General features: G+C 43.0%; 1 protein-coding gene across 2 annotated transcripts in view; it reads right to left on the minus strand.

The window, feature by feature from the left end:
- SLC30A10 (solute carrier family 30 member 10) overlaps positions 1-20,978 on the minus strand; it is a gene marked incomplete at its 5' end in the record, with an annotated part of 35,527 nt that extends 14,549 nt beyond the window's left edge. The window contains 2 exons of one of the 2 annotated variants that reach the window (XM_079930969.1): positions 153-230; positions 20,528-20,978. In XM_079930969.1, the coding sequence (XP_079787095.1) occupies positions 153-230; positions 20,528-20,978 (529 nt within the window). Of the gene's footprint in view, positions 1-152; positions 231-908; positions 1,549-20,527 lie in introns of those variants that run through there. The other variant, XM_079930968.1, reaches the window with a different exon arrangement.
- Positions 20,979-26,898: the final 5,920 nt, after the last annotated feature.

Consider the following 26,898-nt stretch of genomic DNA (forward strand, 5'->3'; position numbering starts at 1 on the left):
CGTGATTAGGCAAGAGATCTAGGTAATAGTCTCTGCATGTAACCTGCCTACTTTCTAACACACCTATGAAAAGGCAAACAGAAAGGAAGAGTCCAGCCCAGTCCATGCGTAACACTGAAAAGGATTTCAGCTTGACCCCAGGTCAATCCTACCTCTGATATTCAGGGCTTCGGACTTCTTCTCCTTTTTCATAGTCTCTTCTGGTTCATTCTGCGTAGTCAGGGAATCACCTGCATTCAAAGAAGAAACCCTGTGTTGTGTATAAGTTCTACAAACAAAAAGAACCAATGGACTCAGAAAAACGTTTCATTATTTTCAAAGCCCACTACCTCATCAGCCCCCCCACCTCTCCAAACACACAGCCCAGAGTGGCACATTTTGGCCTTTAAATCAGCCTTGTGATTCACCTTTGGACTTCCTTCACACTTTCATTCAAGTTCAAACAAACAAACAAACAAAAAAAGAGGCAGTGGGAATCCACCCCCAACCCCAAACCCATAACTCCCAGGGGGATGGACGGATGGGCAAAGGGGGAAGGAGAAAAACAAAGTGCAGATAGTATCCAATGGAGGAGGGAGAGGTGGGGAGTGCTATCTGTTGCCCAACAATAATAACTGATTTCCGAGAGAATCAATACTCCTATACAAAGAAAATAGGGGAAGGGGAAAAAGAAGCAAAGGGGGCCCGAGGACCCAGGAGGAAAAAGAAAAGAAATCGGGGGAATACGTTCAGTTAGCGGCACAGACTTAAAGCCGGCCGGCAGAGGAAATTGTTGTGGTTTTTGTGTTTTTGTGTTTTTTTGTTTTTAAAGCAGACAGGTAAAAAGAGGGCGTGGGGCGAGGAACAAGGGACCGGGCGCGCGGGGCAGGGAAGGGCAACGCTGTCCAGAAGATGCAACCGAAAGGCACCTGCTACGTTGGAGAACACGGTCGCCCCCTTCTCGTCCTTCCTGTCCACCGAGGCCACACGGAGGGTCACGGCCGAGTCGCGGCCGGGGGCTGGCAGGGCGGCGGCGTGCCAGCGGCCCTCAGCGCCTTGGGGACCCGGGAAGACGCCGCGAGGGCCGCCCCCGGCCGCCGGTTGCTGTTGCCGCTTCTGTTGGCGGCGGCGGCGGCCGCAGCAGGCGAACCAGGCGGCGCAGTCCCGGAAGATGAGCAGCCCTACCACGTTGACGGCCAGCCCCAGGGCGCCCACGATGAGCACCAGCTCGGGGTCATCGATGCGCTCGGGCCGGGCCAGGCGCAGCACGGCCTCCACGAAGATGGTGAAGCAGAGCGCGGTAAGGAAGACGGCGTTGCCGAGCGCGCCCACCACCTCGGCGCGGGCGTAGCCGTAGGTGGCGCTCAGGCTCCCGCGGGGGCGCCGGGCGATGTAGCCGGCGCTCAGCCCCACGCACAGCGAGATCAGGTCCGACAGCATGTTGAAGGAGTCGGACAGCAGCGCGATGGAGTTGCCCAGGTAGCCCGACACCAGCTCGGCCACGAAGAAGGCGATGGTGAGCACAAGCATGAAGAGCAGCCTGCACGTTTTGCCCGAGTAGCGGCCCATCCCCGCCCGGCCGATCGTCCCGCCGCCACAGGTGGGGGCGCGGCGCCCTGGACTCCGCCGTGGCCTGGTCCCCGCCTCCCGGGCCGCCCTGCCCGCCGGCACCCGGGCTTCTTATAAGGCGGAGGCGGAGGCAGAGCGGCCCCGGTCCCCGCACGACCAGAGTCTAAAGGAAGGGCCGGGCGGCCGTATCTAAGGGACCTTTCGCCGCCTCCCCGACCCCTGCCCCTCCCTCGCGGCTCGGCCTCCCTTGATACGTGGCCACGGGCCAGTGTCTGTCCTTCTAAGGACGGAAGTGGGCAGAGAGGAAAGCTGCCGAAAAGAGGGGGCGTGCCTGGATGGCACCCGTCACAGACACCCCCTAAACACAAGTGGTATTCACCCGACGACCCCTTTTCTCCAGTCCCTCCAATCATCTGTGCCGTGACTGTTGGCTTTTAGTGATAAGGACCTTGACTGCTGCGGGGTGTGTTCGCAGTGGTGGAAGTGAACACCTTCGCGTACGTGCCCAGACACCGATTCATTACAGATTCCCTAAGAAGCTGGGAGCACCGACCCGTCCCACCCTGCCCTTCTGGGTGCTTCCTGCCTTGCATTTTGCGAAGTTGGAGCTGATTGCTCACTTGGCACTCCCACTCCAACACCACACATGGTGTAGCTATTTTATCCTCTCTTCTTGCTCACAGCCTTCATAAAGGGCACACTATCGCTTCTGTCACCCCCTCATGGCCCAGCATCACCCCTGTCCGCCTTTAGGAACTTGGCTCACAAGGTCACCTTCCAGAGGTGAACTGCAGGCAGCCCTGGGGGAGAGCTCAGATCACACTTCTGTGAGCCTGGCACTCCCTCCCAGCTCTCAGAAATGCAGTTTCTCTGTCATAGGTGCAGGTCCCTTGGCCACCAAAAAAAACAAGGCTGGCCTCCTCTGTGTACTTGTCTCCGTTCTCCATTGGAGAGAATATTCTCCTCACCCCCATGGGTCCCTCCCAGCATGACCTGATAGAGTTCAGTGACTGACCTACGTGAAGGCTTATTCCAAATAGAGCCTTTCTGTTGACAACAGGCTGTGTTCCAAGTAAACGTCACCCAGAAAAGGACTGTCTCCAGGACTCGGGGAAAAACCAAGGATCGTGGTCCTTGAAGATGGGTGTTTGCTCTTGGTCAGTTCAGGGAGCGGGGTGGAGGAACCTTGCAGGTTTCTTTATTGGTTTGTTTTGGTTTTATACTCTTGTCTCATTCCGAAAAAGATCTGAGGGTGAAGTCTGATGATCTCTCTTCTCCCTCCCCCATTCCCAACCCCTGAACTTTAACCATTCCTAAAAAAACACATCTGCTTTTGGCTTGGAGATGAATAAAAATGTCTCACTCCAAAACAGCCACAGAATCCATTCAGGGAACATTCTAATTCTAGTCCCATTCATTGCCTTAGCCTTGTAAAGCATGATCTTGTCTTTTCATGGTCCCCAAGGGTCCTTAACAAGATGCAAAAACTTCTTGGATCGGAGGGTTCCACCTTATACAAGATGAGCCTCGAAATTCTGGGACCCTGTGAGGCATTCCCTTCCCACCTCCAGGAAAATACCCCTACACTGAGAACTTGAGGAAATTGATCATTTAAAGTCTTCTCTAGGGAGTTCCCTGGAGGTCCAGTGGTTAAGACTCCGTGCTACCAATGCAGGGGACACGGGTTCGATCACTGGTCAGGGATCTAAGATTCCGCATGCCCCATGGCGCGGCCAAAAATAAAGTTAAAAAATAAAAAAAAAAAAACACCACCGTTATTTCAAAAATAAATCAATAACTAAAGTCTTCTTCAAAAATTAGTATTAAAATGATCAAAAACTAAAAAGCAGTAAAGATATATAGGCTGATGAAAGTTTTGAGGCTGAATGGTCTTGCACAAGGTTCCTTAATTGTCTGGGCCTGTTGTCACTACTGTAACATGAGGGTAATCATAGTGCCCTCTCATAAGGTTGTGAGGATTGAAGGGGTTAATAGGTGTAAAGTGATTAGAACAGTGCTATTGTAACAGATTATAATAGTAAGCACTCAATAAATGTTAACTGCTTATTTAAAATAAAAAAGAAGCAGCAGACAGGAAGAAAAAGAAGGTGTGGGATGAAGAAGAGAGTGGGCAAGAGAAGGGAAGAACGAAGTGGTCCAAAGGGCCACATAATAGTATTAATATTAGTATTAATATTAGTAATACAGCATGTGTAACAAAATTGCTATTGAGCCACAGATGACACACTCTAATACAAGAAGAAGCTATGCCCAAGTACTGCAGACTATGAAACCCCTGAGACGTGTAACCTATGACAGAAAGCCAAGCAGTCAAAATAAGAGAGAAAGGCCTTTCGGAGATCACTTGACAGCGTTAACACAGTGCCCACTGATTGCATTTCTCTGTCATTCACAACTGCAAGAAAAACCTGAGAACGGCAGAAATATATCACTTGTGTCTGTTGCCCAGTCATTCTCCTAACCAAAGGCATATAAGAAGAATTATGTCATTGCCCCGGGAGGGCAGTCAGTGGAACTAGAAAGCCAGCGACTGAGGAAGCGTAGTGCCCTGCCCAGGGCCTAGTTCCTGACTTCAAGGAAGTCTGAAGACTAAGGGTGTCAACCAAAAGCACTTAAGGAAAATGTTCTGATATATATAGTTGTGTGTATACGTATATACATACATGTTGCTGTGTGTACATATATATATAGTTGTGTGTAAATATATATAGTTTGTGTGTGTGTATGTATACATACACATCTACATATATATAGGTTATACATATATAATCTAAATTAATTGCCAAAAATTTAGACTTCGTCTTATAGTTACTATGAATTATGAGGTTTCGGTAGCTTTTTTTTTTTTAATTTTTATTGGAGTATAGTTGATTTACAATGTTGTGTTAGTTTCAGGCATATAGCCAGTGAATCAGTTATACATATACATATATCCACTCTTTTTTCTTTAGATTCTTTTCCCATATAGGCCATTAAAGAGTATTAAATAGAGTTCCCTCTGCTATACAGTAGGTCCTTATTAGTTATCTATTTTATATATAGTAGTGTGTATATGTCAATTCCAATCTCCCAGTTTATCCCTCCCCCCAACCCCCTGATAACTATAAGTTTGTTTTCTACATCTGTAACTCTATTTCTGTTTTGTAAAGTTCATTTGTACCATTTTTTAAAATTCCACATAGAAGCAATATCATATGATATTTGTCTTTCTCTGTCTGACTTACTTCACTCAGTATGCCAATCTCTAGGTCCATCCATGTTGCTGCAAATGGCATTATTTTGTTCTTCTTTATGGCTGAGTAATATTCCATGGTATATATGTACCACATCTTCTTTATCCATTCCTCTGTTGATGGACATTTAGGTTGCTTCCATGTCTTGGCTATTGTAAATAGTGCTGTAATGAACATTGGGGTGCATGTATCTTTTTGAATTATGGTTTTCTCCAGATATCTGCTTAGGAGTGGGAGCTTTTGGTTATTGAGCTCTGACTCTCTGCCTAGCCCTTGTGCTGAGTACTTTATAGTCATTATCTCATTTCATCCTCACAACAGCCCCATAAAATAAGTACAGGAAGACTTCAGAGATACTGTGGGTTCGGTTCCAGATGACCCCAATGACGGCCAATGAAGCGAATATCACAAGAAAGTGAGTCACACAGAATTTATGGTTTCCCAGTGTATTTAAAAGCTATGTTTACACTATACTGTGGTCTATTAAGTGTACAATAATAGCATTATGTCTAAAAATGCAATGTACATAACTTGATTAAAAATACTTTCTTGCTAAAAATGCTAACCATCACCTGAGCCTTCAGTGAGTCATAGCAGTAACATAAAGATCACTGATCACAGATCACCAAAACAAATATAATAATAATGAAAAAATTGGAAATATTGTGAGAACTTTCAAAATGTGACACAGAGACACGAAGTGAGAAAATGCTATTGGAAAAATGGCCCCAATAGACTTACTCGATGCAGGGTTGCCACAAACCATCGATTTGTAAAACACACAATATCTGTCTACCAAGCACAATTAACCAAAGCACACACACACAAAAAAAATGAGGCATGCCTGTACTACTTTATAGGTGAGGAACCTAAAGCCCAAAGATTTGAAGTAACTTGGGCTTCCCTGGTGGCGCAGTGGTTGAGAGTCCGCCTGCCGATGCAGGGGACGCGGGTTCGTGCCCCGGTCCAGGAAGATCCCACATGCCACGGAGCGGCTGGGCCCGTGAGCCATGGCCGCTGAGCCTGCGCGTGCGGAGCCTGTGCTCCGCGACGGGAGAGGCCACAACAGTGAGAGGCCCGCGCACCGCAAAAGAAACCAAAAAAAACAAACAAAAAAACCTCTTTGCTGCTACACATCTAAGCCATATCCTGTAATATGTCATATCTATAATAAAGTTGGTGTTATGTTCAACTATCATCTGTCTCTTAGCTATCAATTGCTTCCAAACCTAGGAGAGTAAGAAAGGGGTATTCTTAATTAGTACCTAAAGCCCTAACATACTGGTGAGTCAGCAGGAGCCTTGAGAAGGATAAAGGTGAGAATCTAGAGGCCAAACTAACACATGGAGATTGAGGCTTCTGGTGAGGCCAGGGCAGGCGCTGTTAAGTTTCAGGTCTCCAGTAAGTGTGAGCCAGGCAGGATTTTGACCTTGGCAAATGAAAGCAGCTTCCTGCCTACAGAAGAATGGTTGTTGTTATAGATGTTTTAATAGGCCTTTGAGAGCATGAGTTTTGAAGACTGTTTTCTTACTGTGTGCTTCAGTCTTACTGTGCAAAGAAAGTGAGAGAGAGAGTAGTTTGCTCTCAAAAACAAGGACATTGCACCACAGGAAGAGGGAGTTTTCTTCAGGCTAGACAAATGCAGAAAAGAAAAGGAGATGCACGTCTATCTAAATATACTTAAAGAGGGGATTAGATTAGATCAGACTGGGAACTTGGAACCAAAGATATCTTTCAGAGACAGGAAGCAAGATTTCAGACGGCTGATTGGCATCTAGGAATGCACCTCACCACTCCCAGAGGGAACCAGATGCAGGGACCTATTAAAAGTCATCCTCTTAGAACAGACTTAGGGTTGCCAAGGGGTGGAGGGGAGGGATGGACTGGGAGTTGGGGATTAGCAGATGCAAACTATTATATATAGGATGGATAAACAAGGTCCCACTGGATATCACAGGGAACTATATTCAATATCCTGCGATAAACCATAATGGAAAAGAATACGAAAAATAATGTAAATATATGTATAACTGAATCACTCTGCTGCAGTAGCAACTAACACAATACTGTAAATCAACTATACTTCAATAAAATAAATATTAAAAAAATTTAAAGAAAGAGTCAATAGTCTTAACAAAAAAGGCATCCTCTTAAAGCTATGATACCATCTGAAATAAAAGCAACTGGGGAATACAGCAATTGTCCCACATCTGCCCCATTGTCATATGCTGGGGATCTGTGTGAATGGGGATGATGCCCACCCACTGTGGAAGTGGATGAAAGTACAGCTCAAGGGGAGGGGCATGCTGGGAAATGCCATCAAATGGAACTTCACCAAGTTCCTCATTGACAAGAACGGCTGTGTGGTGAAGCAGTACGGTCCCATGGAAGAGACCCTGGTGATAGAGAAGGACCTGCCATGCTACCTCTAGCTCCACAAGTGTGCTCCCCAGACCCGAGCCTGCCACCTGTGCCCCTCGGAGCCTTCCACCCGGTGTCCATGATGGTCTGCCTGAAAACCAGCCCCTGGTGGGGCAGACCCGAGAACCTGGCGTGCACCCCTGCCAGAAGAAGGTTCCTCGGCCCAGCTGACGGCTTGGCAACCCCACCCCCTGCTGCCTTGTGGGAATAAAACACACAATACAAATTGGAAAAAAAACCAAAAAGGCCCTTTCTTTGTTTCTTTAGTTCACAGATCTTCAGGGTGGGGATGGAGGGGAGCTGCACCCGAGGAGCCTCATTTGCCCTGGGCCCTGAATAAGATGACAAGATCCTGAACGTGAAGCTGATGCCCTATGAGATGAGACGGTAGGGGTTTGGGGAGCAGCGAATGATTTTGTATGTGGAAATGACGTGAACTATAGCTGGAGGGCAGACTGTGCAGATTGTTTTTTTCAAAGATGCCCACAACCATATCTCCTATTCCACAGGGAGACCTTGATGCTTCTATCCAGAAGTGTGTCTGAGGGCTTGATTCTCCTTCCGTCTTGTCACTTGCTTGTAACCCATACAATCGGTCGGGCCAGAAAAGGCATTGAGGTGTTTACCTTGTTTGATGGAACACTCATGTTTGAAACCTGACCCACCGTGGACGATGTCCTGAGGCCACGCTGTGTGAGGAAACCAAGCCCCACAGCAAGGGCATGTGTAGGGGTCCAGTCAGCAGTCCTAGACGTTGAGACCTCCCAGCCAAGGAGCCAGACATATGATGAGGCAGCCTCTCACCATCACCTCGCTACCCCCAGCCTTTGAATCTCCCCAGCCGAAGCCTCAGACATCGTGAAGCAGACAAGCTGTTCCCACTATGTCCTTTCCCAATTCTGGCCCAGAGAATTGTGAGTATCATCAGACGATTGTTGTTTTACTCTTTTATGCCACTATTTGTGGTGGTTTGTTACACAGTAACCAGGACAGGGAACCACCATGTAAAGACCGACAGAGCTATACCAAAGCTTCTACACAATTTGGAGCTATCTGAGAGGAGAAGCCAGGAAGATTAGCATAGAATATTTAAGGTGTCATTAGATGTCCTTCAAAGCAAAACAGTGATCGTGGATGTGGCGGTTTGCCTGTGTTCTGTTGGACAGGTCAAAAACAGACAGAGCTAGGACACCAAGGTCAGGGAGAAGGAGGATGAGACGTACTGCAGGGGATCAGGCAAGAACATAGAAGTGTGAGTCCAGGCCTGGCTTAGACTTTCGGTTTATCTGGAAAATGCTTTTCAAGTGAGATTATCCAACTCAGAGAGGTGAGAGTTGACGAGATCTGTTTGGACAACAGTTAACAGTTGCTTTTGGCAAATCCATAAACACTGAATTCATTTCCCTCACTGTGATAAGAAAAAAATCTATGTTGGAAAAATAAATGTCTGGCCCAGAAAACAAGGACCAAGTAAAAGGAAAAATGTCCAACAAAAACACTAGCCTCATGTGGGGTAGAGAAGGAAAGAGAACAACTTTAAGAACTTATTAAGCCACGAAACCATGAACAACTCAACTTAGCCTTCCTGAGAGAAGAGCACAAGAGGAACAAAAGCACGAGAAGCCCCTCCTACGCTTCAGAAGATTCAGCAGGAACATCCACTCTGCAAAGCCTGAGGCAATCAAAGGCTGTGGGCAGACAATCTCTGGAAGGTCGGAAAGCAGCAGCACGAACAACAGGATGAGCTTCCAATATTTCAAAACAGCTTCAGCTCAGAAATCCATGGAGACTGACCCTCAGGCTGAAACAAACATGGGAGTGAGGGAGAGGCTTCCTCAGGAGGCAGGAGTCACAGGCCTGAGCAGCTCTGCAGCTGGAGACGGCAGCAGCAAATCTCTGAGGCCCGGGATTAATAAGAGCCCACTCACAGGAGAGTGAGTGCAGACGGAGCGGAAATAGGCACTCAAGATGGAAATGGAATTCAGGAGTTGGCTTACTTGCATTCCTTCCTTCCTCCCTTCCTTCCTCCCTCCCTCTCTCCCTCCTTCCTTCCTCCCTTTCTTCCTCCCTCCCTTGCCTCCCTTGCTCCCCCCTCCCTCCCCGACATCCTCCCTCCCTCACCCCTTCCTTCCTCCCTCCCTTCCTCCCTTTCTCCTTCCCTCCCTCCCTTCCTCCCTTCCTCCTTCCCTCCCTCCCTTCCTTCCTTCCTTCCTTCTATCTCTCTCATACACACACACACACACACACACACACACACACACTGACTAGGAAGGAAAAGTGCCACAAGTAAAATCTGGAGCCCACGATGTCATTGCTGCAAATTTCTAAACTCTGCAAGTAGACAGGGAATATTTTAAATGTCGCTCCCTGAAAAAGGATGCAGTGGGTTTACCAGATACAAAAATCTTGGTATCATTATTAACCTCCTGTTGTGAGGTCTGTGCCGGCAGAGCCAAGTCTGCTGACACATACCAACCCACATCTTAGAGAGGCAGAAACCAAGAAGACTCCATCTGTCATTCACCCTTTCCTCTGACATCCCTGAGCCTCTGCTATGATCCCTATAAGTAGTAGTGAGGGCCTGGCTCACACTAAGTGCTGAGTTCTGGGAACATAAATTTACCTCTATTAACTGCTTTAGCTCTGGGATAATATTATGTGGTTCTGTCAAACTTTTTGGACGCTTCAAAAAGTGTGGCAGGAAATTAAGAAAATACTCAGAGGTCAGAAATGAAGTGAAAGCCCAAATCCAGAAAGGTGAGTTGAAGCCGGAATCCAACTTAAGGATATCTGTCCAATAAAGACAAAAGCTCCAGCCTTGGATTTTAATAGCCACGTGACCAGGTATGGCATAAGAGACAAAAGTTAGATCCATGCAAGATGAGATCAGAGATTCCCCTCATAAAGGTAAATCCTTTGGTGAAAGTTTGAATCAAAGCAAAGCAAATGATAAAATAAACAAAAACTCACTACCTCAAAGAAGACAGCATGAAAACTTGCATGTTTCAGCCTTGGTTTTGGGTGGAGAGAAAAACATCCCCTATGGGAAGTTGGAACGGTACTGTGGCCTTCATGTGGGAATGAAGTCTAAATTCTCACAATAATAATAATAATAATAGTCCTCAAGCAAAGAATTTTTAAAGTGCTCACAAGTTGGTAATGGCTTCAGGGACCCGATGAAAAGAAATGCAAATCTTCCGTGGAAAAATATACTTACAATCTATTCCTCAAAGAATCCCCTCAAAGAAAGTTCCACTGATCATGAGTTTACAATAAAAAATTATGAAACACATAAAACATGAAGAAGCAAACCACTTTGAGAGAGGCAGGGAAAATAATAAACAGCAGAATCAGACATTCAAAAGTTGCAGATGTTGAGAATATCAGCTACAGAATATAAACTGAGTATATTTAATATACAGGAATAAAGGAAGGTAAAGAAAATATAAAGAAAGATCAAGGCACTATAAATGAAAAATATATTAGTTGAAACTGAAAACTCAATACAAGGCATGCCTACTCCTCCTAGCCAGGGTGTTATCAGTGAAGGCCTGGTGGGGAGCCTGAACTCCCAGTCCTGCCCAGCAGTGATGAAGTACCCCTCTTCCTCAGGGGGTCAACAAATTCCAAGTGGGAAACCTGAATTTCCACTTCCATCTTACAATAACAAAGCAGCACCCCCCTCCTCCCACCAGCACCATGTCAGAGAAGGCCTGCTCAAACAGAAAATTTAAATAAGATCCACAGTCTCGTAATACCCCAAACGTCCAGGATTCGTTTGAAAATCTTTCATCATACCGAAAACCAGGGAAATCTCAACTTAAGTGAGAAAGGTCACCAGTGCTGAGATGACACAGATGTTAGAATTATCTGATGAGGACTTTAAAGTAGCCATTATAAAAATACTTCCACAAGCAATTGCAAACACAATTGAAAGAAATCAAAAAGTAGAAAGTCTCAGCAAAGAAATAGAAGATGTAAAGAAGAATCAAATGGAAATTTTAAGACTGAAAAATACAATAACCAAAATTTTAAATTTCAGTGAGGAAGTCCCTGGCAGTCCAGTGGTTAGGACTCCATGCTCTCACTGTCGAGGGTCTGGGTTCAATCCCTGGTCAGGAAGCTAAAATCCCACATGCTGCGCAGCATGACCGAAGAAACCTCCATGAATTGGCTCAACAGCAGAATGGAGAAGATAGAGAAAAAAAATCAGTGAACTTGAAGATAGAATAACAGAAAGTTCCCTATCTGAGCAACAGAGAGAAAATAGGTGGGAAAATGAATAGGAGCTTCCAGGCCGTTGAACACATCAGGATGCCGGGATGGTGGTGTACTCAGAGAGGGCATGGGAGCTCCACACCACTTAAATGTAAATGGTCTAAATATACCAATTAAAAGGCATAAGATTGGCAGAGAGACTAAAAAAATACACCCAACTATCTTCATACCATGGAATAGTCACCAGTAAAAAGAAACCAACTACTGATACACAGAACAACTGGGATGGATCTTAAGGGCATTACACTGAAAGGAAAAAGCCAATTTCAAAGGTCACATATGTATGATTCCATTTATATAGCATTCCTGATATTAGAAGATTATAAAGATGGAAAGAGTGGTTTCAAGGGCATAGAGATGGGGAGTGAGGATATGGAATTATGGGTATGATTATAAAAGGGTAGCATGGGGGATAACTTTGTGGTGATGTAATCATTCTGCATCTTGATTTTGGGAGTGGTTACACAAATCTACACATGTGGTAAAATGTCATAGAACTATATACACACATTGCACCAATGTCAATTTCTGAATAAGTGCAGGTACATCTAAAGAACTACCTAGACTACCTAGAATGCAACACAGAACAACAAAAAGTAGAAAATATGAAAAACAGTTTACAAGACATGGAGGACAGAGTAAGAAGATCTAAAATTATCTAACTACTGTTGCAGAAGGAGAAATGGGGCAGAGGCAAAACTAGAAAAGATCATATCTGAAAATCTTCCAGAATTTATAAAAGCTATAAATGCTTAGATTTGCGAAACGTGACAATTCTCAGGGGGGATAAATAAAAAGAAATTCACTTTTGGAAATATTGTAGCAAAACTGAAGAACACCAAAGGCAAAGAGAAGATCTTTAAAAGGCGGTGAACTTATCCAACCTTGGATGTCCTGAAGGAATGACATCTATTCCAGTGGAAAACAATCCAGATTAACACAACTGAAGGGATCATGACTCTCCCAGGCCTGAGAATGAACTCAGAGGAAGTTCCCAAACTGAGGAAGATTTGGTGTTTTGTGATTTTGTTTTGATTTACCTTTGATCTGGACTTTAAGTTAATAATCAGGGGCTTTGATTTCTTCAGATAGTCATAAGGTCAAATATATTTAATTTTGAATTTTAATTTTTCCCTTATAATTTGATATTAACAGGGGATTCATGTTATTTAAATTTGGGGCATTTTTATGTTACTGACATTGAATTATTAGACTATATTGATGCTATCATTTCATGTCACTGTGTAATCTCTAATGAGCAATAATGAACATTTTGGGGGCTTCAGAGTTCATTTAACTTACATATTTTCTGTTCTAACCCATTTTAGCCGTTGAGGGGATGGGTATCAAAATTGCTTAACACTGGTCACAAGGAAGAACACATAAAGCTGGAGAGTATTGGGAGGAGATCGTTCCTCTGGTCTTGTGTTTCCATGAGGGGACCACCACGTAGGCTCTTACTGACCCCCTCATTCCTTCTCCAACCTCCTTGTGAGAAGTCACTCCTGGGGTGGGAAGGTCTTCTCTCATTGGTGGGCTTAGCATTCCCTCTCCAACCTCCCTGTGAGAAGTCACTCCTGGGGTGGGAAGGTCTTCTCTCATTGGTGGGCTTAGTGAAAGGAATAGAAGTTTGGTTCAGCCCTCCCGTGCTTTACACTTTGAACTACCTGTCCTCGGAGTGTCCGTTCTCTCTGCTCCTGGGTCCAACTCTGTGCCCCCCGTTGTTGAGCTTGGCCCCAAAGAAGATGGGTATGTTTACTGCTGAGATAAGTATAATATTAGGAAGCATTGTGGGACTTCCAAGGTCTATCCTCCAATTCAGCTTTTTCAAAAACAGAGCTACAATTTTTATCGCCATCTGACTATCTTTGATCCCTTAGTTCTCAGTTAGCTCTAGACTCATGAGTAGACATTACTTATTGGCCTCATAAAGTCCCAACAATGTCATCAATCAACTCTGGTCAGGAGCTGTAGAGCTGGTTACCAGCTCCCCTATTTTCTCTCCTGCAAAATCTCATGGTGGTTTCTTCAGGTTAATAATTCGACAGAAAACAGGTGGTCTGTCCAGGCAGTTCCTCCTTCAACCTGACTTCCTGGCTGCTCTCCTATAAGGATCCAACCTCTAGTTCTCATTGGCTTGAGTCAAGGATCTTTTTTTTTTCTCCAATGTCTATTGGGCTGATACATTTCTAGTGTTGTCAAGGCAGATAAAGAACAAGACCACAGATACAGTTCATCAAAAATCACTTCCCTCAAAATTCTCTCAAGACACCTTCTCAGATGTAGACAACAAATAGCAGGACACAGATGTTGGAAGACATTCTTCCAAGAAAGAGGAGTCTCTAGATATCATCGCCTCTTATAAAAAATGATGACAAAACTAGTCTATGTCATAATCATCAGAGGGAGTTATACAAAATGTTTTATATAAATCTCAATGACTACTGTCTCCACAAAAGAGCAAGGAGGAGGCAAAAAATAACAAATATATTCTTTATATCTTGTAAGCATCTGACCAAAAGAAAAAAAAATAATAAGCTTACTTCTACCCCACTTTCCTGGAAAATTAAGCCTCTCAGTAAGGAAAATAGGAATATCTAACTAGGCAGAACTGCAGGAGAACGTTTAAAAGGCAAACCATCTTATGGCAGAAAAGAGGCGTGGAAATGCAAAGTCTCGGTTCTAACATCAGTTTTGGGTTAACTATAAAACACTTCATTTCTCGGTTTCTTCATTCGTAACTGGTAAATATGTGACTTGGAAATACGAGCTACATCTGCATTATTTTAATGAGTGATATGTTGACATGTTAATACCATTACAACCGTTTAAAATATCTAATCTTTAACAGTTGAAAAATACAAGTAACGCCCTTCTACAAAGTGCTATCTTGAGCACTGAAGATGAGGAATGTAACATTTACGAGAGCCCTTAGAAAAATAATGCATCGTGAAGGTATTATTGTTTATCAAAAGAAAAGCATGGAGATTCTTTAAAATAGGTGTAATGATACCTGAGATGAGGCTCATAATGATTAAGTGTCTTCTGCAGGGTCAGACCCAGGGAAAGAGGGAAGAAGTTCCAGAACCTGTATTTTCCAGTTACAGTCCCTGCTCCAGCTGGTTCACCCCACTAAAGATCCTACTAACCTGTCATCAGGAAGACATGTGTTTTGTGAGGTGTTCCAGGAATGGCGATGGATCTGTATGGACCATACGTATGACTAACAGCAAACCGTTGTGTGTGTTGGCCCGGGATGAGGTCAGCTGCCAGTCCGTGGATATGAAGTAGGCAAGGACCTGTCCACAGAGGGATCTTACTAACATTTCCTTTTTCCTTGTCCCTTCAGCCCTTGGACACTCACTACCAACCACCACCACCAAGTGTCATGTTGAGCAGTTTATACACGCTATATCCTTTCATCCTCACAACATCCTTAGGAGATAGATAATTCCCCACTTTACAGATCAAGAAACTGAGGTTTAATAAGTTGAAGTAACTTTCTGGAGGTCATTTAGCTAGTGGAATTAGGATCAATTTGTGATGTATTAATTTGCACTTTTTGACATGCAATTTTGTGATTATTTCCAAATAAGTTTTCACTGTCCATGATTTTTTTTTTCTTTCTTTGGTCAAGCAGAGTAGGTTTTATAATTAAACCTTCTAAGTCTTTGTCCTCTACCATTAACTCGCTGCATGATTGTGGTCCTGACTCTGTTTCTGTTTTCTTATCTGAAAATGTAGAAATAGCAAGTATTCTTTCTCGCTAATCATTTCAGAAAACATATAATGCTCCAAACGTATGTGATATGCTGCTGTGATTATTCTCCCTAGACTTTCACAGCACTTGACAACTCACAGATGTCAAGAAAGACTTGGTTTTCATTAAGATTTAACTCAGGTGTCAGACAGAGTGGCCTCTGCATATTAGAAAAATATGTCTGAGAACAGGGAACTGGTTTCTTTATCTTCCTTTTTAAATTTCGGTTGAATTTATTTCACAAACATGAAACAGGGACTTCCCTGGTGGTGCAGTGGTTAAGAATCCGCCTGCCAATGCAGGGGACACAGGTTCGATCCCTGGTCCAGGAAAATCCCACATGCCGTGGAGCAACTAAGCCCGTGAGCCACAACTACTGAGCCTGCGCTCTAGAGCCCGCGTGCCACAACTACTGAAGCCCGTGTGCCTAGAGCCCACGAGCCACAACTACTGAGCCTGCGCTCTAGGGCCCGCGTGCCACAACTACTGAAGCCCCTGCGCCTAGAGCCCGCAAGCCACAGCTACTGAAGCCCACGCGCCTAGAGCCCGTGCTCTGCAACAAGAAAAGCCACAGCAGTGAGAAGCCCGCGCACCGCAACAAAGAGTAACCCCCACTCACTGCAACTAGAGAAATCCTGCACGCAGCAATGAAGACCCAAAGCAGCCAGAAAAAAAAAAAAAATTACTTATTATTTTTTTAAAAAACCATGAAACGGCACATATTTTTCAGTCTTCCTTGAATCTTTCTTACTCGTTCCCTATAACTGACCCAGAACCCAGTCCCTGGGCAGCAAGAGACGTGAGGCGGTACGCAAGCTGGCATGAACGTACAGAAAGAGACATAAGAGCACCTGCTCTGGAATAGATGCTGTGATCTGTGGTGTGTGTGTGTATACTTACCACTGAGTGCCCCTGTGGAATTGAACTGTTCAAAACGCTTGGAAAACAACAGTGAGTGTCAGATATGGACGAACGAGAAAGTAACAGTTTCTGGGAATTAAGCATCATGCTTCATAAAACTATTTAATAATTATTGCAAACGCCCAATCATTGCAATCCTGCCTCTGAAGTAGAAAGAGTACTCAGGGAACCAATATCTAGAAAGCCTTCTTTCCCTTTCTGGTTTGAAAAGCCGCCTTCACTTGTGAAGTTTCTGATCTCTGACTTACTCCGCGACTTGCTGCCGGGAGAGAGGCAGCCAATTCCCCCACCACCACCCCCAACCTTGCCTCTTCTAAACCCTCGGATCCCTGCCTACTTTGCTTGTCTCTAGATAAAATCTGCTCTAAAAGGAAAACGAGTTACTTTCAGTGTCTACAGGACTGTCCGTGTAAAATATTCCCATTAGGCTATAGCACTGAGTCAATGAGAAGCTTGTGAGAGCAGCTAATCAGAAGCCTGTTAAAAGCCACCCCAGCAACAAACTTTGCTGATTACTGGGCTGGCACTGCCTCTAGCAGGTTGGCTGGGGAAATGTAATGCCACAAAGGTGGTGAGAGAGAGAGAAAGAGAAAGACAGGGAGGGAGAGGGAAAGAAAACAGTTTGGAAACCAAACAAAATTAACATAAATAAATACACAGGAAAGGTATTTTGTTAAAAAAAAATTTTTAAATACAAACATATTTTAGATCTAAATTGTTGTACACGGCAAGCCTACCCAGGACAGAGCTGCACGAAATTACCTTTGGTTTAAAATAAAAGCCAATGTACAGCACAGTATTTGTTCAAATGCAAGTCAAGGGCAAAGAGAGTTCTTTCCATTAAATTTTAAAGAAAACTCAAGCCTGAAAAATAATCAAAAAGAAAATGCAAACAGAAAAGATAATGTGAAAGTCAAGGTAAATTTAATAAAGTAAACAAGGAGTAGGAAAAATGCAAACAAAGCAAGTTTCGTCCCTAAATCTAGAGAAAGAAGGTAGTGGGTGCCCCGTATTTCCTAGGATCTGAATCGACATGTTGTTTTCACCTCTCTTCCTCTTCCCCCGAATACACTCACACATATAGCCATCCAAATTTTGGACTTTAAACCTATTTTGTTTGCTTTTTTCTTTTGTGCTTGCAATTTTTACTTTTTTCATTTTACTTTAGCCAAATCTGCTCCACCATCGCCTTTTCCTGTTGGAGATGGACATCCACTGGCTAGCTACTGATCTAAGGCTTCCAGACTCCCTGTCTCAACTAAATCTTCCATACATTCTTTTCTCCCAGGTGATTTTTTAAATTTCTGCCTCCCTCTGTCTGATTCTTCAAAGTATCTCACTCCATGAGTCCTACAGAGGTTTAAAGTCTTTACAGTACATACAGTCTGTTTTGCTAATATTTAAAATAAATTAGTGGTCTTATTTCCTACTCTTCTGTGATCTCAGACATAAAATATAACTCGTGTCAATTCCTACACCAGACAAAGCAAAACATGTAAAAGACCCATAGAACCGGGAGAGACTAAAGGCTTGCTAAGTAAAACATTCTCTCTGGCCACAGATCCCACCAAAAAAAGTGATGGATTACTTGATTCTGATCACTAAATCAGGAGGTACCACAGTTCTTTAGTTTTTAGGTACTTCAAAATGCTTTGAGCTAAAATTTAGATATATAGAAAATCTTTATCCTAAATTTGGGTTGAATCTTTTGAAATCAAGAATCATTTTTTCTTCATATTTTACACCTCCTGGTTTAAATCAATATGTATGGATTAATCACATTTTTTCTTACACTAGGAGATAGTTGGGTTAATGTCAATAAGTAAGATGTATCTAAGCCAAATATTTACTCTTTAAGCTTATTTAGGTGATGGGAAGGATATCAAAATGTATATTTTAGTGAAAGCGATAAATACATAACTCGAGACATAAATGCTAGGAAGCTAAGCAGCTATCCTAAAATCACTTGGAGGGTTTAAATACTCTAAAATTTCTAATAGAAGAATTCAGCAATACAAAAGCTACCAAAATAATAATTTTAACATAAGAACATGGACCTTAAAGCATTAGCGATAAGTGTGTATAGTACCTAAAATAATAATTTAAACATAGAACATAAATCTTAAAGCATTATCTATATGTGTATATAGTACCTATCATTACAATTATTTAAAGTAGAACACTATACAGCATCAAACACTTCAAGAGAAGATAGATAATCTGGAATTAAGACAGTAGAAACCCACGTGGTCAGGGTGAAATATTTGTCTTTAAGACTCTTGTTATCTGAGCATGGACAGAAACATTGGAAAGCACTGCTGCCCAAACAAGGGTTGAACTAAGATCTACCTGATAATAATTCAATTTATATAAAAAAGAACTATGGCTGTCTACCAATTTTTGCATTGGTCAAAGAGTCAAACTCTTTGCCTAAATTGCTTTTGCTATATGCAGGTAAATATCATATGTCTAGAGTAAAGACAAAATTAGAACTAAAAACACAAGTTTAGAAATGGCAACACTACCATTGTCAATACTAACCATGGGTTTGATCAGCTTCCTGGCCTTAAACTTATACTTAGCAGTAAATATTTTTTTCTTGTATCAAATATGTGAATTTTATGATCTGGAACCTCAAGGAGAAATTTTTGCATGATGACTAATGTAAACAAGGCATAAAATCTCAAGTTAACTAATTATTGCCTTTTACAAAAGGTGAGGTCCTAACTGATTCATTAAATCAAATAAAGATACAGACTCTAGTTTCTTGTCTGTCCCCTTTTATACTTAACACATACTGTAGGGATTCTCATAACATACATTCTACCAATAGGAAAACTTAGACCAAGATAGAATAAAGGACTGCTCCCAGCTGAGAAAGTTTACAATGGCAGGAAAGACAGCAGGAATACAATAAAAGATGCAAACTCTTACTCTGAGGTCCCTGGGCTGAGTTATATGATGCCCTGACTAGTAAGAGAAAACTTTTCAGCATCAAATAAGAAAAATCTTTAAATTTCTTAAAATCCAGATGAGCGATTAGAATTCAGTGATACTGGGTGATCACATAATTCAAAGCCTTGCATTGTGGTTTCTTTAAAAAAACAATAACTAGTCTATACCAAGTGCCTATTAAGTGCTAAACACTTAGATTCCTATTGAGTCCTTACTGAGTCCACATTACAGGTGGGTAAACAGCCAGGTGAAGTAATTTGACAGCTGCCCTGTAGGAGAACCATGATTTGGACCTGGTCTGTTCATGCTATACGACTCCTTAAAAAGCACTGGGAATTGCTCTTCTGCAAGAAGCTTTTTTTTTTTTTTGCGGTACAGGGGCCTCTCACTGTTGTGGCCTCTCCCGCTGCGGGTCACAGGCTCCGGACGCACAGGCTCAGCGGCCATGGCTCACGGGCCCAGCCGCTCTGTGGCATGTGGGATCCTCCCGGAGTGGGGCACGAACCCGTGTCCCCTGCATCGGCAGGCGGACTCCCAATCACTGCGCCACCAGGGAAGCCCTCTGCAAGAAGCTTTTAACATATATTTTTAAAATTCCTTTTGTGGCACTGAAGAAACATGGTTCCATCTGATAATTTATCTTTTGGATTTATATTTTTTCGATTTATTGTTCTCTTCCAAGATTTAACTCAATCTTTTGAATGGATGACCCAATCCGTTTTGTACCCACTCTTAAGTCCCTCCTAAAGATTCACATGTAAATAAGCTTTCCTTTTTCTCAAACAGGACAGATGTCTACAACAAAGAAATACAAATATTTCCATTCAGAAAAAAGAGCTAAGTTTACTAGATCATCTTCTTTATTTTTTTCTCTCCCTTTTACATCACATTCCTTGAATATATTCCTAAGAGTTGATCTGCCTAACCAATTGTTTGCTCCTTTGCTCCATGTGAGCTGGTTATGTACCCCAGTATTTTTTGAACATATTTTTAGGGGACACTGAAATATTATTTTTAAATTCAAACATAGTCGTGTCATGTCTGGGTAAACGAAATTGAGTCACTAATTAAAGCAGACTGCTTTCAACGGCACCTCCGCTTTCAAAGTGCTCCCTCTATGGCCACAGTTTAGTGCCTTTCCCCCGTCTGCCTTTCTGCCTATTTTCTCACTCCCTGTGACTAAAAAAGACCCCCATGTGGCCAGCTGCCACCCAGCTCATAAGGAACTTTGGACTGAAAGCGACTCTTTGGAGAAAGACCTTTAGTAAAGTCCGGGGGACGAGAGGGCAATCAAATGAATGGGGCCTCTCTCCACAGCACCCCCAGGGGCCCCCTAAGATAGCACCTGCCAGGACTCTGACCAAACTGCAACATCTGAGGAGCCGTTTACCTGTTTCAGCGTCTCCCTGGGGCCCTGGTGCCACGCAGTAACAGCAGTCCGAGAAGATGACATAGTTAAGAACATTGAACAGCAGCCCTATGACTCCAGCACTGAGAACCAGCAGTGGAGCCTCTGTCTTCTGGGGATCAATATACCTTTTGACAGCTTCAACCAGGATGCTGAACATCAGGGCCACGGCAAAAATGGAGTTGCCAAATGCTCCCACGACATCTGCCCGAAGAAAGCCAAACGTGCTCTTCCGGTGCTGTTTTATACTGCTGGCCCTTATGCCCAAAAGACCAATGATCATGGAGACCAAGTGGGAAAGGACGGCAAAAGCATCGGAGGCCAACGAGAGGGAGTTGCCTATGTGGGAGGTCACCAGCTCCATCACGAAAAGGAGGGTGCTCACAACGCACATGAGGATTAAACGGAAGCTTCTCCCTGAGTATCGCCCCATGGCGCTCTGCTCTGGACTGTCCCTCTCCCTTTCCTGGGAAGGCTTAGCTCTTAGGGGAGCAGCTACAGATGTAGTGATTACAGTTCCTGGATAACTCTCCCCTTCAGCCTTTCAGCGCCTGTCATATTTGAAAATCATCTTTTACGAGCTGCTATAAAGCCATAAAACAGTTTAAAGGGCAATTAAGCAAGAGATGTCACGTGAGCGGGGACTGACTGAAACGATGACACTGACGTCCAGATATGAACTTGAGGGCTTTCTTTTGTTTATTTGTTTTTGTGTATCGTTACAGAAGTTAAGACCCTCTGTGTCTGAATCACGCAGAAACTCACACGTAGCTGTGGCCTTCTCAGATCCCACGCTCCATGTTTGCAATAAGTGCTCCGGTATCTGAGATAAACAATCGTACCTTGTTGACCTGGTGTGTAAATGGTTTCGAATTCTGTTTACTGCATGGAACAGGGAATATTCTAGGGTCACTAATCCAGACATTAGAGCTACAGTAAGTGAAAGACAAAGGAGAAGCTAGGGTGATTTTTTTTCTACTGCCTTGCCCACTGACCTGGAATAAACAAGCACCCTACTTCCAAACGTTCTCTATAAATAAGACAAGAAAAACATTCCTCATGTTCAGGAAAGTTATAATACCTTTAAACTGGAGGAGCTAAAGACATAACCACAGTTAGTTTCAGGAAGAAGGCCAAATTCTAATTACTTGATTTAACTGATGCAAGGAAATTTTTTTGTTTTTAATCTTATCATCTGTCACTTATAACCCTTAAAGGTTTACCAGTCCCCGAATATCTAAAACAGTAGCAGCCTCTATTGTTTTGAGTAGACTGCCTACAGTCAATCCTTTAAAGAAATACAGTGAAATTACTATACCCAATATTTTCTGAATTTGAAGTCTCATTATGATGGTTAATTTTTTAAAGGTTTTTTTAATTATGTGTAATGCAGACAAAATTATTTAAGTCAACAAATTTTTAAGGAATTTCACATGTTCTGATTCTTTCCACTGCCAATCACCTTAGTTCCTCCAAACTCATAATCTTCAAGATAAAATAGTCCTTTCAAAAAGAAGTTATCATGTAAGTCAGCCCACAATTCTTTTAGTTAGGCTTCTTTGATCTCCAGTGAAATATGGACACACTTCGAATTTCCCCACCTGTAATCTTTGGGATCCAATTTCCTCAAGCGATTTACTTTAGGACCATGTTTAGGGTCAGAAGATGGATCTGCCTGGTTCTGAATTTGACACCCTCTAAAAATGTATTAGGTTCAAATCATATTCACTCCTAAGCCATCACACTCTAGAACAGTACAGATCATTGGGATATGCCAATACCTAAGATAAAATGTTTGACTGTTAGGTTTTTCATAGTTTACTTGGCAGCACTGTCTTGTAGTTCTTTCCCACAGATCTAACAGGTAGTTCTACGAGTAAAGGAAACCACACAGTTAATCTATGAGGCATTTCCAACAATGTAGGTTTACAGAAAAATCCCTGATGGTTAATTTTATATGTCAAATTCACTGAGCTTCCAGGTGCCCAGACACCTGGTCAAACATTATTGTGAGTGTGTCTGTGAGGGTGTTTTTGGATGAGATTAACATTTGAGTCAGTAGACTGAGTAAAACAGATTGTCATCCTTAATGTCAGTGGGCCTCCTCCAATCAGTTGAAGGCTTGAACAAAACAAACTAGCTGACCCTCCTGCAAGTAAGGGAGGAGTCCTCCTACTGACTGCCTTCAAGCTGGGACATTGGCTTTTTCTTACCTTCAGGCTCAAACCAAAAGATCAGCTCTTCCTATGTCTCAAGCCTGTGGGCTAGAACTACACCATTGGTTCTCCTGAGTCTCCTGCTCACCATGTAGATCTTGGGACCTTCTCAGCCTTCATAATCATGTGAGCCAATTCCTTTTAATAAGTCTATATTTATATACACATCCAATTGGTTCTATTTATCTGGAGAACTTAGACTAACACACTGACTTTGACTAAAACCTGATACTTTAGATGCAGCCTTAATAATTTCTTTAGCATTTCATAAATAATCTCCAATTCAGTTGATATTCTAACAGTGAGACTTCTAATACAACCAGGTTGTAAAAATTATTGCACTAAGACTATCTCGTTCATCCATTCATGCAACAAATACTGAGTTCCTACATGTCAGACACAGTTCTAGTCTCTGGGGAGACAGCAGTGACCAAAACAGAGAAAAATCCCTGACGTCATGAAGCTTACATTCTAATGGGGGAAGACACAGATAATGAACAAAATAGATCATAAAACATACTGAATGTCAGCTGGTAATAAAAAATGATGGTGACAAATGAAGCACAGAAGAGGGATAGAGTGTTGGCAAAGGGGTGAGGTTGTAATTCTAAATAAAGTGGTCAGGGAAGAATTTACTGAGATGTTCTTTGAGTAAAGGAGGTAAGAAACTGGGCCATGAAGACATCTGAAGGAGATCTTTCTAGGCAGAGGAAGCAATGGGCATAGGAAATTAAAGGACCACCCAAAGAGTTCAGCACGGTTGAGGAGGAGCGACTGAGGGAGAGAAATAGAATATGAAGTCAGGGAAGTGATGGACGGAGGGGGCAGATCATGTGGGGTCCTGAGACGGGAGATTATGGAGAAGAATGACAAGATCTAATTTATGTTTTAAAAGAATAATTGGATCCCATGTTGAGATTACATGGGGCAGAGATACCAGTTAGGGGGCTGTTGGCAATAATCTAAAGGAAATATGGGTGACTTAGACCGGGTAGGAAGTGGGAACACCCGGGCAGAACCAGCTACATAACTCATGGTTCTAGTACAATGGCAGTGCAGGATCCCTTGTTCAAAAATGACTGAGTTTTTAAATGGTGTAGCCACTATGGATGGTACGGCAGTTCCTCAAAAAATTGAAAATGGAAGTGTCATATGATCCAGTAATCCCACTTCTTGGCATATATTCCAAAGAATTGAAAGCAGAGTCTCAAAGGGATATTTGTACACCCATGTTCACAGCAGCACTATTCTCAATAGCCAAGAGACGGAAGAAACCCAAGTATCCATTGACAGAAGAAAGGATAAACAAAATGTGATCTATACATACAATGGAATATTATTCCATCTTAAAAAGGAAGGAAACTTGGACACACGTTACCACGTAGAAGAACCCTGAGGACATTATTATGCCCTGTGAAATAAGGCGGTCACAAAAAGACATGTTGTGTGATACCAATTATATGGGCTATTTAACATAGTCAGATTCATAGAAACAGAAAGTAGAAAGATGGTAGCCAGGGGCTGAGTGGAGGAGGGCGTGAGGGAGTTGTTGCTTAAAGGGTTTTGAGTTTGTTTTACAAGATGAAAAAGATCTGGTGATGGGTTGCCCAACAGTATAAACATACTCAACACTGAACTGTACACTTAAAAATGATTAAGATGATAAACTTCATGTTATTTTATCACAATTAAACTTTTTTCCTTATTCAAAGTTTCAACACAGCAACAGCAGAGCATTAAAGCAATCCCAGGGCCCTGAATATACACAGGATGTATTTGAAGTTAGACTCAACAGCATTGGCTGAGCAATTGGATGTGAGGTATGAGAGAAAGAGAACAGTCAATGTGACACTAAGGGTTTTGGCCTAGAAGAATGCCATTGCGACTGAGATGAAGGTAAAACAAAGGTGACAGTTGTAGGAACAGAGTTGGAGCAAGAGGTGAAAAATGACGTCGTTTGGTGTATCTATTAGACATCCAAGTTGAAGCGCTAAGTAGGGAGTTAAACAAGGGAGTCTGGAGTTCAGAGGAGATGGATAGGCTGGGAATACATGATCTTGAGAGTTGACAATATACAGATTTAAAAGCCATAAGACTGCCTGAGATAACCAAAGAAATGAGAGAAAATAGAAAAAGAAGATACAAATAGATAAGAGGGAAGGACCAGAGGGATGAAAGGGAAAATAGGAGAGTACAGTATTCTGAAGGCCAAGAAAGAATGTGTTTCAAAGAGGAGGAGAAAGGATTAATCTCCAAAATTTACAAGCAGCTCATGCAGCTCAATATCAAAAAAACAAACAACCCAATCCAAAAATGGGCAGAAGACCTAAATAGACATTTCTCCAAAGAAGATATACACATTGCCAACAAACACATGAAAGAATGCTCAACATCATTAATCATTAGAGAAATGCAAATCAAAACTACAATGAGATATCATTTCACACCGGTCAGAATGGCCATCATCAAAAAATCTACAAACAGTAAATGCTGGAGAGGGTGTGGAGAAAAGGGAACCCTCTTGCACTGTTGGTGGGAATGTAAATTGATACAGCCACTGTGGAGAACAGTATGGAGGTTCCTTAAAAAGCTACAAATAGAACTACCATATGATCCAGCAATCCCACTACTGGGCATATACCCTGAGAAAACCATAATTCAAAAAGAGTCATGTACCAAAATGTTCATTGCTGCTCTATGTACAATAGCCAGGACATGGAAGCAACCTAAGTGTCCATCAACAGATGAATAGATAAAGATGTGGCACATATATACAATGGAATATTACTCAGCCATAAAAAGAAATGAAATTGAGTTTTTTGTAGTGACGTGGATGGACTCTGTCATACAGAGTGAAGTAAGTCAGAAACAGGAAAACAAATACCATATGCTAACACATATATATGGAATCTAAGAAAAAAAAATGGTCATGAAGAACCTAGGGGCAAGATGGGAATAAAGACACAGACCTACTAGAGAATGGACTTGAGGACACGGGGAGGGGGAAGGGTAAGCTGTGACAAAGTGAGAGAGTGGCATGGACATATATACACTACCAAACGTAAAATAGATAGCTAGTGGGAAGCAGCCGCATAGCACAGGGAGATCAGCTCGGTGGTTTGTGACCACCTAGAGGGGTGGGATAGGGAGGGTCGGAGGGAGGGAGATGCAAGAGGGAGGAGATATGGGGATATATGTGTATGTATAGCTGATTCACTTTGTTATAAAGCAGAAACTAACACACCATTGTAAAGCAATTATACTCCAATAAAGATGTTAAAAAAAAAACAAAAAAAGAGGAGGAGAGAATCAGCTGAGTCAAATGTTGAGAGAGCAAGAAACATGAGGACTGGGAATGACGAATGGATTTAACCCCATGGAGGCCACTGGCGACCTTAGCAAGAGGGCAAACATGAAGTGGGTTCAAGAGAACAGAGAGGAGAAATCAGAGATGGCAAGTACAGACAATTCTTTCAAGGAGTTTTACAGTAAAGCAAAAGGAATATGGAGCCAACAAAGGGTATTTTTAGGTTCGGGAAGATAGCAGCACATTTGTAAGCTGATGGAAAGATCCAGTAGTGAAAGAAGATGTGATGACACATGGGGAGGGTTGCTGAAGTGGCACCATTGAGGAGGCCAGAGGGGATGAGAGGACAAGTGCACAAGAGGAGGGCTTGCCCTTTGCTATGAGGAGTTCATCTGCCTAAATAGACATTTCTCCAAAGAAGACATACAGATGACCAGCAAGCACATGAAAAATGCTCAGCATCGTTAATTAGTAGAGAAATGCAAATCAAAACTACAAGGTGAGGGGCTTCCCTGGTGGCGCAGTGGTTGAGAGTCCGCCTGCCGATGCAGGGGACACGGGTTTGTGCCCCGGTCCGGGAAGATCCCGCATGCCGCGGAGCGGCTGGGCCCGTGAGCCATGGCCGCTGAGCCTGCGCGTCCGGAGCCTGTGCTCCGCAACGGGAGAGGCCACAACAGTGAGAGGCCCGCGTACCACAAGAAACAAACAAACAAAACCCTACAACGTGATATCACCTCACACCGGTCAGAATGGCCATCATTAAAAAATCTACAAATAACGAATGCTTGAGTGGGTGTGGAGAAAAGGGAACCCTCCTACACTGTTGGTGG

The sequence above is a fragment of the Stenella coeruleoalba genome (assembly GCF_951394435.1).
Source record: "Stenella coeruleoalba genome assembly, chromosome: 1".
NCBI classification, from domain to species: Eukaryota; Metazoa; Chordata; class Mammalia; order Artiodactyla; family Delphinidae; genus Stenella; species Stenella coeruleoalba.